This window comes from Lipotes vexillifer, unplaced genomic scaffold, assembly GCF_000442215.2.
Source record: "Lipotes vexillifer unplaced genomic scaffold, Lipotes_vexillifer_v1.1 scaffold1007, whole genome shotgun sequence".
Taxonomy (NCBI): domain Eukaryota; kingdom Metazoa; phylum Chordata; class Mammalia; order Artiodactyla; family Lipotidae; genus Lipotes; species Lipotes vexillifer.
In genome coordinates this window covers 678,940-698,938 of record NW_006782358.1, presented here as the reverse complement: position 1 = coordinate 698,938, position 19,999 = coordinate 678,940, and the positions used below count along the sequence as shown (strand labels likewise).

At 41.9% G+C, this 19,999-nt stretch overlaps 1 protein-coding gene across 1 annotated transcript in view; it reads left to right on the top strand.

The window, feature by feature from the left end:
- Positions 1 to 19,999, top strand: part of PRDM6 (PR/SET domain 6) — a 101,128-nt gene that overhangs the window by 60,234 nt on the left and 20,895 nt on the right. The window contains exons 3-4 of the mRNA XM_007455252.1: positions 9,001 to 9,128; positions 12,665 to 12,789. Of these exons, the coding sequence (XP_007455314.1) occupies positions 9,001 to 9,128; positions 12,665 to 12,789 (253 nt within the window). The remainder of the gene's footprint in view (positions 1 to 9,000; positions 9,129 to 12,664; positions 12,790 to 19,999) is intronic.

Genomic DNA, 19,999 nt, shown 5'->3' with positions numbered 1-19,999 from the left:
TTCCTGCCCTCAATGAGCTTGTAATGTTCTGGTCTTGTAATCTTAGCAATAATGAGTTTGCAAATGCCACATGTATTATCTTGTGGTCAGTGTCCACGAGCAGGTTAGTAGATGAAGTCCAGGCTGACATTTCCCATCTAATTATAGTGATCGCCTAAGGATAGCTAATGCTTTCTGGACTCTTACCATGTGCCCAGCGCTGATTTAAGCCCTTTACATATACTAGCTCATTTGATTTTCATATCAGCCCTTTGACTGGGACTGTCATTAACACCCTTTTTTTCCAAGAAGGTCTCAGCTTCCTCAGGAGGTTAAGTAACTGCCCAAAGTCACTTGGCCATCCGAGGTGAAGCTATGATTGTAACTCACACACACTGGAGCTGACACCCACACGCGTGCTCTTAACCTCTGCCCTCTACCCTCTCCAGTTCCTCCTGACTGGGGTGGTTCCTAGTGCATGTTTTCACTGGTAATACTTTAGAAATTCTCCTCTACAACCATTACTATTAAAAGTAAAATCTTTTATTGAGCAACAAAGGTATTGTGTTTTTTAACTTTTCAGTCCAAAGAGTCAAGAATTATTCTTTTGTGTAAATAGTTGTATAACAAAATATTGCACCTCTATCTTCTGGTACAAAGGAATCTCACAGTAAAACATTTTTATCCATCTTGCCAAACAGTATAGTTTTCAATTCAGTTTATCAAATTACTAATACACTTGATTATAGAAGCCCTTGTTTTCTGAATTCTACAGAAAGATGGGGTCGCCTAAAGGTAGTGTGTAGAGTACAGGTGGAGGAGATCTGAGAAACCCCCTTTGTATCTGCTCTTCCCTGGATCCTCCATGTGCTGTGAAGGGACTTAAAACAGTGCTGGGCTCTTAGGTTTAAACTGGAAAACTCCCCAAGAACTCTTCTTGACCCTTTTCTATGGTAATTGTTTATTACATTTTAATCACCATATGAAAACCACCTTCACATTTCATAGAATTGAAAGAAGTTAGGTTCAAAAAGGATGTAATATTTTCTTTAAAAAGCCCTGGTTGTTAGTGCTTAGAATGCACTTTTAATTGCATTTAGTGGTGATTTCTTCTCAAGCTTTGAATAAAATCTGCGATCTTTAAGAAGCTATAGAATTATTGTGAGAATTCAATTCAGTTCACTTCAGCATGTTTTTGAGTTCCGCCAACGTGTTAGGCCTTGTGTTAGATGTTTGGACATAAAATATGCACCCTCACCTCAGATTTTGGGGGAAAACTGAAGGAGACTGCTGTTTCAGCACATGACCAAATGCCGCTGCTTGGGCCTAGGCACGGGGACATGCCACGGTGTGGAATCGTAGGAGAGGGAGCCTGAGATGTCTCCCTACTCTCTGTAAATTGGGTAATACTTTCAAATAAAACCTTTCCTATTTCCTTTTTTCCATGCCAAAATTCAGAGATCCCAGTTCTGGGAGGAGCAGATTAATGTTTAACTTATAATTCAAGTTGCTTTTGTTTAAGGTCCGTGGCTCTCTTTAGAGTATCTGTAGGATTAAATGAGGTGTGAGGAGGCCTCATTCTGCCATTGACCAGAGTCTCAGTTTGTCTAAGTCACTAACTTTCGGAGACCCCTTTTCCTTATGTATATAGTCATCCCTTGGTATCTGTAGGGGATCAGTTCCAGGACCCACCATGGATACCCCATTCTGTGGATGCTCAAGTCCCCTATATCAGGGGTCCCCAACCCCTGGGCCACGGACCGGCACTGGTCTGTGGCCTGTTAGGAACCGGGCCGCACAGCAGGAGGCGAGTGGCGGGTGAGCGAGCGAAGCTTCATCTGTATTTACAGCTGCTCCCCATCGCTCGCATTACTGCCTGAGCTCCGCCTCCTGTCAGATCAGTGTTGGCATTAGATTCTCACAGGAGCGCAAACCCTACTGTGAACTGCGCATATGCGAGGAATGTAGGTTGTGTGCTCCCTATGAGAATCTAATGCCTGATGATCTGAGGTGGAGCTGAGGCTGGGCGCTGGGGAGCGGCTGCAAATATAGATTATCATTAGCAGAGGGGTTTGACTGCACAGAGACCATTATAAATCAGTTGCTTGCAGACTCATATCAAAACTTTATCAGTGAGTGGCAAGTGAAAACAAGCTCAGGGCTCCCACTGATTCTGCATGTGACTGAGTAGTTATGATGAGTTGTATAATTATTTCATTATATATTACAGTGTAATAATAATAGAAATAAAGGGCACAATAAACGTAATGCTCTTGAATCATCCCGAAACCATTCCCACCCCCTACCCCGGTCCGTGGAAAAATTGTATTCTAGGAAACTGGTCCCGGTGCCAGAAAGGTTGGGGACCGCTGCCCTGTATAAGCCAGCATGGTGCGTTCGGCCCTCTGCCCTCGTGTCTGTGCGCCCTCCGCGATTGGCTGAATACGCGGATGCGGAACTTGCGCGAGAACCAAGGGCTGACTGCAAACTGATCAGGTTAGAACAGGCCATCTCTGAGATTTCTTCCAAATCTCATTTCCCTGGCCTCTAAACTTAGCCAAGGTACTCAGCTGTCTAGCAGAGTTGTTGACTGAAGCCTATCTAGTGGAGGAAGTGCTCTGCCTGTGATTTTTCAAACAGGGTCCCCGCTTCACTGTGGGCCCTTGGTGATGTCCCAGTGACTGTGGCAGACAGCAAAGGTGAGGTTCGCTGAGCTGATGGGGTGCTTCCTGGTGGACTTGCTTTTTATCTGTTCTTATAGTAGACCACAGCAACTTTTATCTGTTTTTATAGTGTAATTACATTTATGACTTCTTTGAATTAAAATGGACCCCTTGCTTAAAAAGATTATTGAAACCCTCTTCTGGTAAAAATAAAAGAAATGAACTCTCTTCTCTGCACTCCCACTCCCTGGAAAACTACAGCACAGATGCTTGGATCTTGGTCAGATGATGGCTTTTGGGCAGCACCCAAGTGATCAATGTTTGCAGTGTTTCCAGGCTATCAGTTCAAACAGGTTTTCTTGAAAGTGCCCCCAGCAGTCGCAGACTGATTTTCACGGGGTAGCAATAATTCCTTTACAGCTGGAATTACCAACTTAAATGCTTTATGAGGCCAAGCAGCTAAGTAAATGAGTGAAGTAAGGAACACTTAAGGATAGGGAGTAGTAGGGAGTATGGGGAAGGAGAAAAGCCCATGGCTAATCTAAAGAGGCCACTTTGAAGGGACCTTGGATGTCTCCGTGGATTAGTGCCAGAGATTGGGGGACCCATCTTCTGATTTTTTTTCCTCAAGAAAATTTAGAAATTAGATAAAATTTCCAAAATTTTAAAACACCGGAGAGAAAACAAAATTGGTCAATTACGTGAATTCAGCCGGAGGGCCACCAGTTTGCAAATCTTGCTTTAGAGAAACAGATTGCTCAGAGCCACCAATATACACAAATTCTTATCATTCTGAAGATGGTTTTCTTGCTATTATGTTAAAATGGGCCCAAGTCAGTCACTGGCTTACATTGTTTCTATGATTATTATTATTGTTAATGTTAATTGGCAGCATTCATAAATGACAAAGTTGTGGACAAGCCACTGACGACCAGTGTTTTTAGGACACAACACTGGTGCAGTTTTTACTCATGTTGTTCTCATTTAAAATTGATTCTTGTTCTAGGAAAATAAGATCGTAGGAGAGAATGCAGTTTCCTGATCTTCAGGATTGCATGAAATACCTTTCACATGGTGGTTTTCAGTTAATCTATGCGCGGTTTATAATGAGCGACAATTTGTGTGATCATTATCTCAACCACATGTGTGGCATTTCAGTAAATATTGGGTTGAAAACTATAAAAATTTCCTTAAAAAGGTAAGAATGAGCTCTCCCCCTTACTTATCTTTCTACTCCCACTGATACAGGATAAAAGAAAAAGTACAGACCAAAACCAGAGGTTTTAAAATAGCAACAAAACAATCAGGAAGGAAATCAGTGGCTGATAATGTAGTGATACTTATTACCAAGAGTTTCCCAGGAAGATAACACAGATACAGTTTTTAACCTTGGGTAAGATAGTAGGCTTCTCTATTTTAACAACACATGCAAAAATTGAAGTACAGGGAAATAAATGGCTAGGCTTTCTTTTCATTTATTTTTCTCTCTTTGATTTTAAAAAAAATCAGAAAAGTCCAAAGTATAACATATAAGTGCCATATACAAGCCACCAAAAAAGTGAGTGTTAACACTTTGCCATATTTGCTTCAGAATCTTTTTTTTTTTTTTAAGAAAAATGAAGCATTTCAGATACATGTGAGTTCCCTTTGTTTTCCTTCCATCCCCTTCTTTCCAAAGCCATGACTCTGATGAAGTTATCATGAATCCTTCCTGTGTGTCTGTTCAGAATTGTACTATATGTATAGATACATATAGATAGGCATATTGCTATGTGTATATTACAATATACACTCTTATAAAAGATACTGTTGGGTGTTATTTTGTATATTTTGAAATGTTGACAAATGATATCATATACTTTAATCTGCAACCTGATTTTCTCAATCAACATTATGTTTTTGATGTTTATATCAACTAGATCTTAATGCAAACAGATCTAGTTCATTGATTTTAAGTGTTTTGTACTTTTTTGTTGAATAAATAAACCACAATGAATTTATTCTTCTGATGATGGATATTTCTCTTATTTATAATTATTTGCTGTTATAAGCTGTGCTACATTGAATGTCCTTGAACTCATCTCCTTAGGCACATGTATCAGAGTTTCACTGGAATAATTTCCTAGAAGTGAAATTGCTGAGTCACAGGAAATATGCATTGTCAACTTTATTTTGTTGCCAAAATGTTGCCAAAATGTTCTCCAGTGTGACTGTCATTTTATATTCCCTTTCTGCAATGCTAGGACTAGCTTTGTAAAATGAATATACTTTCTACAGCTTTGAGGGGTTTCCATTACAAAATTTAACCCTTTTCCTACCAAGTGTCCTGTGTGTTTCTTTACATGTGTTTCCCCTACCTCCAGAGGGTCATTTGTTCAGCTTCTTTAGAAAAAACAGAGCAAATATTAAAACTTTGGTGGTTCATATTCTTTCAGAATAAAGTGCACAGTTTCCAGCAAAACTATGCTTGATTCAAGGGTTCTTTCAAGGAATTTTTTTCCTAATCTAAATTTAACTCTTACCTTCATTCTCACCATTTGAATGAATACAAGTTCTGACCTTTTTGACATTTTCATCAGTCCGGAGGAGATTGTCTAAACACTTTATGCATGATTTTTGATGTTTTTTTTGCTTATTTTAAATCTTTTGAAAGGTAATGAAAACAAAATAACTCTTGGTCTTGGCATTAATATATCTCCTTAGGGCTTCCCTGGTGGCGCAGTGCTTGAGAGTCCGCCTGCCGATGCAGGAGACGCGGGTTCGTGCCCCGTTTCGGGAAGATCCCACATGCCGCGGAGCGGCTGGGCCCGTGAGCCATGGCCGCTGAGCCTGCGCGTCCGGAGCCTGTGCTCCGCAAATGGGAGAGGCCACAACAGTGAGAGGCCCGCATAACGCAAGAAAAAAAAAAAAAAAAAAAAAAAAAATCTCCTTAGATTCCTTAACTTTTTTAGACCTATTAGGTATCTAGCTTAAAATTACCTTTTAGCGTCACACAAATGTAGATGTTAATGCGGCTTCCAAGAACAACTTCCCGACCTTGAAATTGTTGCAGCTGCTCTAGACCGAAATCTGCTGAAACATTTCCCCACTCCTGGTTCCTTCTCTCCTAGAAGGAATAATGTCAGCCCGTCTGGATACAGGGACAGTGTCCTTGTACAGTTCAGATACACGCAGAATTTTATCGCCCTCTTTAAAACAATTTTTTTTTCACTAAGCTCTTAAATGGAAGCAAACTTGAGCTAATGATGGAGAGTAATAATAATACTCAAATTAGGACCCAGAGCTTTTCTGAGAAGTTGTCTTTAGTTCCTCTTTAGCGTGCACATGTGGGTATCTTGGTTTTCCCAATTTTATTCTACTTCTATTAGGAAAATGAACAGAAATAGGCATCACTGCCTTCTGGCCCATTGTTTCACTTTCAAGAAACAATTTAAATGTTTCTCCTAACATTTTAAATGTTTAAATGTTAACTCCTAACAGCAGAAGCCAGAAAGTGCTCCAGGATGGTCTTGAGCCAACTGCAAAGGCACGTGTTTTCGACCCACCTCCCTAAATAACTTAGGTTGGAGGGGCTGCCCGTATTAGCGTGTTGGGCCCCCATGACGAAATTTCACATGCTGTGAATATATGTTGTTATGACTTGACATTTTATGACATTTATGATGTTTTTATTTTGGGGGGGGGTTGAAAAGCATATCATCAGATTCGTGTTTTGAAAGATCACTCTGGCTATACTTTAGACACTAGGTTGGAAGGGCCTGAAGAAGGTGCAGGAAGATCAGTTAAGGGACTTTTGAGTCCTTCAGGCAAGAGAGGAAACTGGTTTGGGCAGGATGGTGATGGTAGAGAGGGAGAGATGTTTAGGAGGCAGATTCAGCTGGATCTGGTGATAGCTGGGCTCTGGGGGGTTGAGGGAAAGAACAGTGTCAAGGTTGAATGAGCTTCCTCAACTCTGACTGGATGCACACTTGTGCGATCCAACTAGGTACATGGGATTTTCATCAGTTTCATGTGAAATCGTGTGATATTGGTATCAGGCTGAAGCCAGGGAGGCTCAACCTCGTGCTGTGCGCTCATTGTGTGATATTTGGGGAAAGCCTGACCAATAGTCATCTACTTCCTCAAGGCGAGAGGAGTTTCACCAGGTAGGCAAAAATTGTAGGATTCCTGTAATCACAATATACTTAGTTTAAGGAAACTATTGTTGAAACAGTGTGGGAGGAAACACTTTTTTTTTTAACATCTTTATTGGAGTATAATTGTTTACAATGGTGTGTTAGTTTCTGCTTTATAACAAAGTGAATCAGCTATACATATACATGAATGGATAAAGAAGGAAACACTTTTTTATACTCATTTTCAAGACTGACTGGCTAGTGTCTGGTGTTCAAATGAGCTAACGCTCAAGGCAACACCCACAACTACATATAAACGTTAGAGAGTTTTACTTGCTGTTGAGGACATTAGCTACAAGCACAAAGGAGAGCTGCACTTCTCCAAATGTGTCATTATTTTCACTAGCAGCTGTCATGGGTGGTTTGTTCATGGGGGAAGGACAGGGCAGGGGGCTGGATCATCAACATTTTGGGCTCCATTATAGATAAACAGTGGCATTCAGAGAACTGATGGCTGTGTTCAGTGTCGCACGGGTTGTCAACAGCAGACTCAGGGTTGAGCCTTTGAGCCTTTGAACCAGTTTCCTAAAACGAAAACAAAGACAACAACAACAAAATAAGTACAGTGTAATAACCTAACCTAAATATGAAATCTGTCATTAGGTTGCTCGAAGAGCAGATGTATCCACTGCATGAAATGTTTCCATTCTCTGCCATCATCCCCGAGCTAGGAATTTAAAATCATTAATCTTAAATATAATATAATCCAGGAATCTCTTCATTCTTCTCAGGCTACATTGATTATCAGCTGTGATCACTCTGGCCTGCTACCCAGTTATAACTTCTCCAACAATTGTATTGGTTAGATTGGTGTCTCTCTTCTGTTTCTGGGGGTTAGTGGAAAGATTGGGGGTGAAGACAAATGAGTTCAAGAAAAGCCCCCAAAAGAAAAAAATCAGCTATTTTAAAATGACTGGTGATGATAAAAAGAACTGTCATCACTAAGCCCTTTGGCCTCCAGTATAGAAATACTGAGCTAAATTAATATGAATGACCCTACTAATTTTAGGGCCGAAATGTAACCAGTGAGGCTCTCTGTGAGACTTATCTCTGTGTCTATTTGGAAAGGAAAAGTGGAAAGGCTGATTAGCAAAGGTAAAAAATATTTTCTCAGGATGCTCTGGGGAACAGAATCTTACTGCTGATTTTATTTGAAAAGGTCCAGTTTTGCCATGGTCCTTCTGAGAACTGTACCCCCTTGCTTCGTGGCTGCCCCTAGGGCTGAGGATGACCTTTGAGAATTGCTGTACATATATAACCCCGGATCTCCCACTCCTCTAGATACCACAGCCTTCAGGGTACCCAGGGCTGACCTGGTTTCTGGAAGTGAGAGCCGATTGTCTCTGCTGTCAGCACTGACTCCACATGTCCTAGGCTGGCCAGTTGTTTCGCAGAAGACTTTTTGTCCCACACTTATTGCCTGGTTTGAAGCAGATTTCATTTCCTTGAATGTGCTTGAAAGAAAATCTGCTTGAGGTGGCCTAAGGCAATAATTATTAGACCAACCTTAGTTAAGACATTAAAAATCCATAGGAAACAGTTATTATTATTTTTTCTTTCCCTTTGTGAGGGTCTCTCTTTTTTCATGACTCCTCTCCTAATAGTTTCAGGTCCTGACAGCTGAAGTCCTACATCTTCTGCGAGGTGAGAGTCCGTTTATTTCATCTGAATCAGAGTCTGCTTTATCAGTGTGATACAGCTCCATAACGCTCCAACCTCTGCTAGGTGTCACCCAGCTTGTTAAGCAGATGGTCCCTGCCTCCCGAATGCCTTCGAGCAGTTATGTGTTTGAGACGAGGGCCTCTCATGTGGATGTTCCAGCCATGTCAGCATGGCCTCGCCTCTCAGCTTGCTTTGTTTACCCAGCAGCTCATTACTTAAGAGTAGCCTGTCAAAAGAGGTTAAATATTCTTTGGGAAACATGGTCGCTCACATCCTTGAGATGCCACAAATATATTTAATAAAGGGAAGATTGGCTTGATAAGAAAAACGTGATTAACTTGCATCACCAGAAAATGTTTTTCTTCTGTTATTCCAGTTGAGTTTCCACAAGCATTCATAAGACCTAGCAAACCTACGGGCAATAAATTGCTGCAGCCGACACATAAAGACACCAAGGGAAGCAGGGAAAATGATTGCTGATGATTCGTTCTAACTACTTGACCTTCTGACCTCTTCTCTAGATATATGACCAAGATGGGACACTACAGCACTTTATTGATGGTGGGGAACCTAGTAAGTCGAGCTGGATGAGGTATATCCGATGTGCAAGGCACTGCGGAGAACAGAATCTAACAGTAGTTCAGTACAGGTAAAGTATACCTTGATTTACCGCCTACAAAGCCAAAGCCCTTTGCCTTGCATATATAAATTAAGGCTTGCTGCTAGTTTTGAAAAAATCCTGCAGAGTCCTGAAGAACTCTGCAAGGACTGGCAGGAATTTTTTTGCTAGGTTTGTGATATCTTCTTAGTTCTTGTAACAGTAATTTCTTGAGAATTTGGGAAGAAAGATGCTAGGAGAAGGCCTTTTTCACTCACTGCATGTGATAAAGTTACTTCCACATCATCACCTGAACTTTCATAATGGCCTGCGTGAGCCCAGCGAACTCACTGACTTGGAGTGATTTCCCCACAGCAGACGTGTCCACACGTAAACAGGAGTTTAGAGATTCAGCCCCAGGTCGCTTGCCTTCAGTCCCCTTCAGTCTGGCTGTCTCCTAGGGAGAACAGTTTGATTTGTACAAAGGCATGGGAAATCAAGAACTCTCAACACTCCCAAAGCTGCTTTTCTAAAACCGTTATGCTCGGCAGCCTTGGCTGAGTCAGAGCAACCTCTTCTGATCCCTTGAAAGGTGCCAAAGCGTTTGGCTTTGGTCCTGCGACAAGTCAGAGTACATTTCAGGGGATGAGGTAGTTCCGGAGCATAGAGAAGGCCCTGGTCTCCTGAGATGTTTGGGCAAAGCCCAAAGGGTAACAAAGATGAGGTGAGCCACCCCCATTGCCCAGAGTCTCATAGGGAGGCCTGGGGTGGGGTAGGGGCATAGAAGCAGGGTGGATTCCCAGAGCCTAAGCCACACCTGCCCAGTGCACCTGTTGGTCAGGCATTTCCATCTAGTGCTAAAAGCTGGAGTGGAGACAAAAAGGCAAAGATAGATCCCATAGGAAAAAAGCCCTGCCACTAAGCCTTCTTTTCTCAGAATCCCTCGAAAACATGTGCCCTGTAAATATATGACCTCAGTTATAAACAGCCGTGTTCCCTTTCAGATCAGAAGCAACTGTTTAGCTTTACCAGGCACCACAGACACATCAAAGCAGAAGAGCCCTTGCTCGGCAACTTGGAGTCCTGCCTATGACGATTTATTTTCATTCTCATTTTTATTTTTTTTAAATGAAGACTTAAAAAAAAAGAAAAAGCTTTATTCCCCTTATAGGTTAAAGGCTGCACAAATCTGGCTTGCTCTCCAAAGGCCTCCAAATTCAAAAGGAACATATTTGGGCAGCATGTGACTCACTGCCTTGGTTTCCTAGGCAGTTATCTTTCATTACATAAGGGTTTAAACGAACTTGTGTATGACGGGATCTGGTTACAGTCTGTATATGGGCTTCCCCCACCTTCCCTGCAGCTGCATCTCTGTCATGAAGTTTTTATAAAACTCGGAGCTAGAAAATTAGTAAAGGTTGTGCTTCTCCATTCGGCAAGAGATAGATTGGCTGGTTCTGTCATGGGCACCCAGGGAGCTCTTGAGGCAAATTCAGACTTCGGGAAAATAAGAAACCCCTACGAGGAAGGTGGGTATGAGCAAGTCATTACCTTTCTGTCAATATTAAGTGGGTTTTATTGCTCCCTTTCCTGATGGCACTTACACATCAAGTTCTCTCTGCCGATCTGTTTTCGATTACTTCAGATCTTTATAAAATGAACTACAAAAACACAATTTAAAAACTGGCATCCGTCACCAGTGACCACGTCCAAGAGTAAGAAAATAGAAAAGTTGGACCCCGAAGAGCCAGCCTAATTTTTATTGTACATGAATGTCCTCTTCACAAAAAGTCAGCTGGTTTAGATTCATTCTGTTATGATTTGTAATATCTAAATGGAATTTTCTTCAAAGCACCCTTGATTGATTGACCCTTAGCTGAACGTTTTGTTTTTATTTTGAGGCTGACAATAATGTTTGTTGGCGTGTGTTCTGCTTCAGCTGCATTGGGACGCCATGAAGCTATCTTTATGAGTCATCCAACCACAATACTAAATACATGTCAGCAAAGGAAATATTATCTGAAAAGGGAAAAATCCCTTTGATGTGCTTCAACATGCAGAGATTTCTGCGAGTTTTGGAAGCTCTGCCCGCTTGTAAGGAATGGTGTACGCTTACACATTCTTTTCCCCCTTTCGGCCTACTCTGTGCCTCAAAAGACCACCCATTGCTCGAAAACAGTTCTGCTCTTTCAGCGGCAAAGTGTGTCATTTGGTTTTAGCACATTCATTTGCCGGGCGCTGTGTTTATATTAAGGGAAGCCAAACCGAGAGATGAAATGTTACAAGGGTGAAGTACAAAGTCGACTCAATTTTTCTCAAGTTAGGAGATGCCAGTGATTTATAGCCCGGCTCCAATTTTGATTTTTTTATGTAGCAGTGGAAAGAATTAATAAAATGCACAGCTCTTGGAGGTGCGGAGGGAGGAAGGGGAGTGAGGTCCGGACAGCTGGCTGGAGTTTTTGTCAGATATTCATAGAACGTTGGGAAAAAACACTCTGCTTAGCTAGCAGTGCCCTCGTGAGACAGAATGGCAGCAAGTAAGGAAAATAACAAGATAAATGAAATTTTTGCAGCTGCAAGTAAAATATTGAGAATCTGCACTTTTTTTATTGATCTTTATGATCCTATTGCCAAGAGCCACTTTGTGGTGACAAAATATGTTGACAAGTGCATATCTCACTGCCATGAAAAATGTGGTGAAGGCTTTGCATTATGTCTGCAGTGTTATACAAGGAAAAAATTGCCCTGCTACGGCCAATTCCTTACAGAAAGGCTAAATTTAAGGTCCACCAACCCTAAACACTTTTATCTTGAACTTGAGGCTAATATTTGTAGCAGTTCTTCATTGAGAAAATCCATCGCAGGCTCCTCTTTCTTTTAATCTGTAGATTTTTCTTTACAGTGCCACAGCTGTTATTAAAAAAATGGTTATTTCTTGATACCTTCACTCCATCATTTCAGAGTGTAATCTTTCAGCCAGAGTAAAGTGCTCCTCTTGTATTTACTGAATTTCCATCCATTTCACATAAGAGGGTTTTTCTCTTCTCCTGTATCAAACTTTAGAAAAAAGGCGATGGGGAAGATTTTTATTTCTTTCAGTCCTTATATCACAAAGCTGCTTAATTTTATTACAAATTTGAGAACTCCCAATGCCAAGTTGGAATAATATACGCAACACTTTCCCTTCAAATAAGAAATCAATAGTATTAATTTATATGTGAGATTGAGGCACTGGAGTCTGCAATTTGCCAATAGAGAGAATCTTCTCATTAGTATGAGATGGAATTTTTTTTTTTTTTTTTTTTAATGAACTCTTCCTTTCTGCTGTCTCCTGGGCCAAATATCTTGTCTCTTCAGCCAAGAGGTTCTGTGGAGGGACACTGTGGAAATAAACTGTGAGCTATTTATTGTACCAGGTTACAGGCCCTAATTGGTTGTTGGGAATGATAAGGTGGGTGCAGATTTTATTACAAACAGAAACTGTTTAGGTGGAAAGCTGGGCAGAACTTTTTCGGGGCAATAAAAGTGTGGATGGGGCACATGAGTCCTACCGATTACTAAGCTGGGTTTTCTTTTGTTTTGAATAGGTCGAATATATTCTACCGAGCCTGTATAGATATTCCCAGGGGTACCGAGCTTCTGGTGTGGTACAATGACAGCTATACGTCTTTCTTTGGGATCCCTTTACAATGCATTGCCCAGGATGAAAACTGTAAGAATTTATTTTAGCTCTGAATTCACATTTCCAAATACCTATTTCAAAGCTAACTTTTTAAGAGTGTTGTTTGAAACTCCTGAAATGCGGTTCACTCTGCTGTGTAACACAAATGTGCACAAGTCTGTTCCATCATTTTCTTTTCCTCGTATGTCCTTTGCTTTTTCACAGGGAGTCTTGACTTGTACAGGCCAATTTTTCTTCGCCTGCTTATGATTTTAAAACTTTTGTCCTGGTTTTAAATCATTGCCAGCAGAAATGTTAAGGCAGTTGGTATTTACTGAGCACCTACTATGTGTCTGTTTACAAGAGCAGCATAAGATACAACTTCTTCTCTGAAGGGATGCACAGTCTTGCTGGAGTCGCATTATTTGCAAAAATGAAATAATGAGAAAACACTGTTGTTTAATCAGGAGTAACACCCCTCCAGTCGATTGGTTTTGCTTCCTCTTAAGTAGTCATTGGAATGAAAAATGGTAGGAAAAATCATAGACGTATGGTTGAGGAATTTGTCTCTCTCTAAGCAACTTAGTCTAAAGTGAACCATGTAATTTTCTTCTATCTTTCTTACCATGGCAATCATTATGTTTAAAAAATAATCTAATGTCTAGGCGGATGCAAACTTTTGCAGCAATTTTCACCTAAACTTTGTATATTTGTTTTTATCAATTCTTTGGGAAAATGTTCTAAAGTGATTTCCAGTATTTGGAACAGAATTAAGTGATTCTGATGTGCTTCAGTGAGAAACACTGGTTTTAATGACACTGTTTTTTCTTGTCATCAGATTGACTTAATCTGTGAACTGATAATTTGGGATTATACAGTAGAAAAAGACGCAGAGAGAACAGATCTATTTAAGAAACTTCATTTTGGAAAAAAAATGTGTTATTTTAATTTTTCCTTCTCTACTTACTTTCTCTCACACACATATAAACTCCAAAAAAATGTTTATAATACTACTGATTGAAATGCTGATCAGGTATTTCTTTTCCATGTTATCTTTATTTTCTTTGTAAAAAATAGAATCCTCAAAAAGCATATTACTCTCAACTTTCCTTTTCTACTTTACCCTAACCCCAAACCAATCTCAAATCAAAAAATGAATCTTTGGACATGTAAGTACATTCTTCTTACTTCCCAAGTTTCCATTGGAAAGTTTCTTTTCTGCAGTTCTACTCCTGTTTGAGGGAGTGTCTGTTTCATAGGAGAAAATCTCAGTGTTGGACATGAGTGTGTGGTTGGTAATACAGGCAGAAATGGCCATGGCGGCCAGTGTGCTTTGTCTTCCCACAATGGCTCCATGCCCAGCTCCCCTAAAACTAGATGTAGATCCACACACGGAAAAGCACCAGTATCATCTCTCCTGATCTGCTGACATGGGCCTGTCTATACATTAGAACCTTGGTGTAACTTCATCTTCTAAAGGATGGAATCTGATCCAAAAAGATTCCAGAAATCCTTTAAGTCCTTCTGTTTGCTCCTTTAGTACAGCCTCCTCCAGACTCTGAAAATATTGTGGTATGTGTGTCAAGGGATGTCTGGGAGTAAACATATCAAAACCTAAAGTTGTAAAGTACATGGCACACAGTCCAAAAATAAATTCATTCATTCATTCATTCATTCATTCATTGATATTTGTTGAATGCTTACTAAGGACCAGCATCATTGCTGGGTGCTACAAACATAGCAGTGAACAAAACAGACAAGAATTCCTGCCCTCCTAGAGCATAGAGTCTAGTAGAGGGAGATAGATTATCAACCTGTATATGAGTAAATAAATAGTTTGTCAGGTGATGATAAGTGTCATAGAGTTAACAAAGCAGAGGAGGGGTGAGGAGTGCCAGGAGTTGGGAGTTGCCATTTTAGAGATGATCGGGGTGGGCCCTACTAGGAAGGTGGCCTTTGGGCAAAGACTTAAGGAGATGAAGGAACAAGCCACGTGTTCTTTGGGAGCAGAGTGTTGCAGCTGGACTCCAAGTGTAAGGACCCAAGATGGAAATGATACTGGCCTGTCAGAAGAGCATCACAAAGATTGACATAGGTGTGTCAGTTGGAGTGTATTGGTTGAAGTGGGGAGGAGTTACCTTAGATTTGGTAGAAGGGATCTTGTAGGGCCCAGGAGGTCACTGTCAGGACCCTGGCTTTTACTCTGTGTGCCTTGGACAAAGGGGGTATTGCAGAGTTTTGAGCAGAAGAGTGATATGATCTGACTGAAGTTGTAACAGGATTACTCTGGCTACTGAGTGGGGACCTGACAGTGAGGGTGAGGATGGAGCAGGACCCAGTTAGAGGCTCTTGCTGGAATCCAGTTGGGGGAGGTAATGGTGGTTTGGACCAGTGTAAAAGTGGTGGAGGTGGTGAGAAGTGGTTGGATTCTTGATATATTTTGAAAGTAAAGTCAACAGCATTTGCTGACACATTGGATGCTGAGTGAGAGAAAGGAGTCAAAGATAACTCCAGGGCTTTGGTCTGAGGAGCTGGATGGATGGAATGGCCATTTACTGAGTTATGAGTCAGACATGGGAACTGTGGAATGACTGCTCAGGGAATGTGTTTCTTCCCCTTGACGTGGATCTCTGGGGTGGAAGTCTCACATCTACGACATTGCTTCCACCTCGTGATGCTGTTACATGGACGAGAGGGATTTAGGGGCTGAGCTGGAGGATTGGGAGTTGTATGTGCCATTCACAGCCACCTGACGATGGTGTCTAAGAGTGTACCAGCTGGTCTCCAGTTTCAGTGTGATAGTGCCATCAAAAATGTACTTTCTGGCAACACCAAGTGCTTTGCTTCTGAGGCCTTCTTTCTCCCGTTGTCCAACCTGTGTGAAGCATTCTTGAGGCTGCTGATTAGAGTATTGAATAAACTCTCCCGGGGCACATGTTATGTATCATTTAGCACCTGAAATCCTTGGAAGAAAATTCACAAAGCTAACGCACCTCGAAGTATTGTGGATTCAGTAGGTAAACTATGCAGCTCTTTTAGGTTGAGTTCAGAGCTCTAAGCAAGGGTGGAGGGAAGTTTAAAGGGAATTAAGTCATTGACTAAAATGCTCAGCAGTGACCATCTCCCTCCCCGCTAAGGGTATTACAGGAATTTTATTTCAGTTCTTGTCTCAAAGTCATATATCTGTCATGTGATTGGCCACCCAGGAAACCAGCAGAAAGCTTCATCAGATGGCGTGGGGGGAGATATATGACTTTGACTCTAACTCGAAGATGGATTGTCATTCCATATGATTAACGGAGAGACCTAGGGATGCTTTATAATGAGGGATCCTTATTCTGTACTGAGAAAATACTCTGTGTGATTTAAAAGCACAAATGTGTGAAAGGGCATGGACAGATAATTTAACAGATAGCCTTCTGCAACCCTGAGTAATTGAAATCATCTCAATGGGATTAGCAGTTTGAAGACAATTTTTATCCTACCGAGTTAGCCACAAAATAAATTAGGTACCCTAAAAAGAAGCTTCTTGAGATCAAAGACTTATTTGACAAAATGCTTCCACAGAGCCTCCTTATAGTGCTATCTATGCACATAGTAAACAATTAATACATGCTCACTGGATACATATTGAGAATTTTGTTGCCGTTACTAGAAGGGGTACATAGTTCAGCTAGATTTTTTTTCTTGGTTAATGAAATTGATACATGGTCCAAGACATTCAAGGAAAATACGATTTTACTTAGTGAATAATACTTATTAAGCGCTTTCATTTATAAAAATATCATTTTCTTCTCATGGTTCTTTCAACGGCGAAAGTACACATTTCCTATTGAGCATGTGGGCGGGTTCAGGCTTCAGTCACTGGCCCCTCTGGCAGCGGCCACGAAGCAGTGGGACATGCTCACTGCCTGGAGGAGCCATTGAAAGCAGCCTTGCCTCAAAGAGAAGGCAGCGTTTCACACAGGCACTTGGGTTCTGGAAGCAATTCCTATGTTATTTTCTTAAAAAAAAAAAAAAAAAAACAACCCATAGTTATAAGTGTAATAGAGCTCCAAAGAGAGCGCAGCTCTGTCCACTATGGGCCTTTCAGAAGAGCCTGAAGGAACGCCTGTGTCGACAGATTGTATCCGCAAGAAGGAATGAGGTTCCCCAAAAGCTTCCAGTGGGGGATTAGCTCCTGCAGAGTGTAAAGACCATAGTGTATTCATATTCATTTCAGAGGAAATCGAAAAAAGAAACCTGGGAATAAATGTTAAACACGTCTTCCTGCTGCTTTTTCTGTCTTGGCATGTGAAGCTGAGGTAGCAGAATGTGACACTTGATGGCAGCGCAGAGGTTCGCTGCACTGGAGTAAACTCTGCCCGCAAGAGGCCTGCCTTTTTCCTTTGATTTTAATGAGCAGAAAATAAAAATTGGCACCTCTGCATGGCGCACTGACCCCACCATCCCACCAACAATAAAGAACTAGGCCCCGGATAGAAAGGCCCCGCTCAAGCCTTCTACCTGTGAACATTGAGGCGATTACAGTATAGTTCAGTCCAATGAGAACATCTGTGTGCAAGGCCCTGTGGGAAGCATTGTGTTGGGGTACAAAACCTCAGACCCCGTCCTCAAGGAGCTCCGTGTAGGAGAAGGCACGTAGCAAAAACTACAACACCAAACCTAACACAGGTGCCATGTGAGGTGGCCGTAGCAGCGAGCCTCGGCTTGGCGGGTGTTAGGCTCAGTCTTACTGCAGTTGGGAGGGGCCCAGTTCTAGGCTCCTTGTGCACGGTGAGCAGCTGGGACTGGATCCTCACATAAATCCAAGAACCAGAAGTCACTGTTTTGTCCCTTAACGGGACTAGAAAAGTGCTACCCTCAAGCCAATAGGCCATTGGTGAAAAAAACAGTATGTCGTGCTCCAGAAAACCAGCCCCAGCTATGGGAGGGTACAGGGTTGGATTTTGCCTTACCTGCCAGTTGTGGAAACCCTGGGCCAAGAAGTAATATAAAACTTGTCTCAGAACTGAAGGAACCTGTAGGGTCCTAGAACAAACAGAGGAGAAGTCACCCCAGAGGGATGTCTTGGTATCTGCACAGGACTCTAACAGAAAGCAACAGCCACTGAAAACACCTTCACAGAAGGAAGTGGCAAAAGACACAAGGAAACCTGTTGTCATGAGAGATTTGACCTCTTGGGCTCCTTGATCCGAGCCATGCTTTAGGATTGAGGCCCTCATTCCCCCATTTCTGGGGGTGTAGAGGGCTGAAAGGTGCTCCCAGATTTATACTGCCAACCCAGACCTCTCACCGGAGCCCCAGGATCTTGTCTACCTGTCGAATTCCCACCTGCACTTGCCTGTCTCACAGGCATCTCAAACTAAACATGGTAAAGTGAAACCATCCTACTCTGTCCTGCAAGCTGCCTCTCCCCCAGTTCAGTACCTCTCACTCCCATTCATCCAATTGTTCTTTCTAGAAACCTTGACTGCTTGTTCTTTCTCACCCCTTCTATCCAATCATTCATAAATCCCTGTTGATTGTGTGTTCTTAAATGAGTTTCTTTTCATTTCTGCTGCCACCTCCCGATCAGCCTCACCATCAGCTTTGGACTGGACCCCTGCGGTAGCCACCTGCATGTCACATTTTCCCTTTTAGTATCACAGCAGCCAAAGTGAAAATTCACTGATTTGTTGATTTTATTGTTTCAGCTTATTCAATTGTTTTGGTTTTTTTGTTTTTGTTTTTGTTTTTGCGGTATGCGGGCCTCTCACTGTTGTGGCCTCTACCGCTGCGGAGCACAGGCTCCGGATGCGCAGGCTCAGCCGCCATGGCTCACGGGCCCAGCCGCTCCACGGCATGTGGGATCTTCCCGGACCGGGGCACGAACCCGTGTCCCCCGCATAGGCAGGCGGACTCTCAACCACTGCGCCACCAGGGAAGCCCTCACTTGTTTTGTTAATAGGTAGTTCTGTTCCATAGATCAAAATACAGAAAGTAATATGGGCATATTAATTCTTCTTCCAAAAGGCAATCAGTTAAACCATTCTTAGGTGTCCTTCCAGATGTATTTTTTTGCCCATTCTCTCATTTGAGCATATTCTCCCTCTCTTTCTCTGGCTCTCACTCTACCCCTCCCCTTGTATGCAAATAGCAGCATACTATATATTCTTTGTTCTGCACCTCGCTTTTTCATTTAATGATACAGAGTGATGATGCATTTAAAGCATAAATCTAATAACCTTATACCCTAGCTTAAAACCCTTCTTTGGCTAGCCATTACTCTTATAGTCAGTCAATCCCTAGTTCTTTAATATGATAGCCCATGGGCTACATATAGTTTCCAGAAATGTTTTGTATGGCTCACATAGTGTTTTGCAAAAAATCGAATTCAAACATCTTTACTCTGGCCATGCCCTATTTAGTTTGCTGAAGACCCCACCGTCCTCTGTTGTATTAACCTGCTTCCCAGCACTTATTTCTGCTATGTGCTCTGCCGCCACGGGCATTGGGAATTGTGCTGCCTTCTTCTCCAGCCTCAGCTACAGCCCATCTCTGCCTCGTTCTCTGGCCACATGAGTCTGCTTTCCATTCCTTCCATGCCCTGAGCTCCTCACCTCAGCATGCCATTCAAACTTAGTGACACAGCTGCCGACGTGTCATCTCCTCTCATCCCCTTTTTCCTCCCTTTGCACCTGCCTGATGCTGTGTACCCTTCAGGACCCACGTTCAAGGTCACTGCCTCAGGGAAGCCATCATTCCCACCTGAAGTTTAGCCATCCCTGTTAGACATTTTCTTGGCCTTCTTTCTTCTCTGTCATACCACTTATTACACTTGTAGCAACTGTATATCGTCAATTCTAAGCTTCATATATTTTTCACATTTTAATCTTTCTGAACCTGCTAAGTGTGTTATAATGATCAGTGACTTACAATTAACGGTGTGGCTTGCAATTAATGGAATTTTAGATTTGATGAAACCGAGTAAATATTTACCTGTAAGGACATTTGTATAATATCTGTCTCTGTCACTACAGTTTACGTGGCCTGAGAGCCAGGGCTGTGGCTCTCTTGTTTCCCTGTATCCTCAGTGCCAGCAATGTCAGGCTTGTCACTGATGCTCTGTATGCATTTGTGGACTGAATGAATGGATGAGGGTGTAAAGTAGGACTTTGTTGTATAGATCCTGCATTGCATTCTCTCAGGGGTTTAATTTTGCAGGATTTGATGAGTTCATGTTCTTTCCTGACTAAATCCTTTAGGGCTTTGAAAGTTT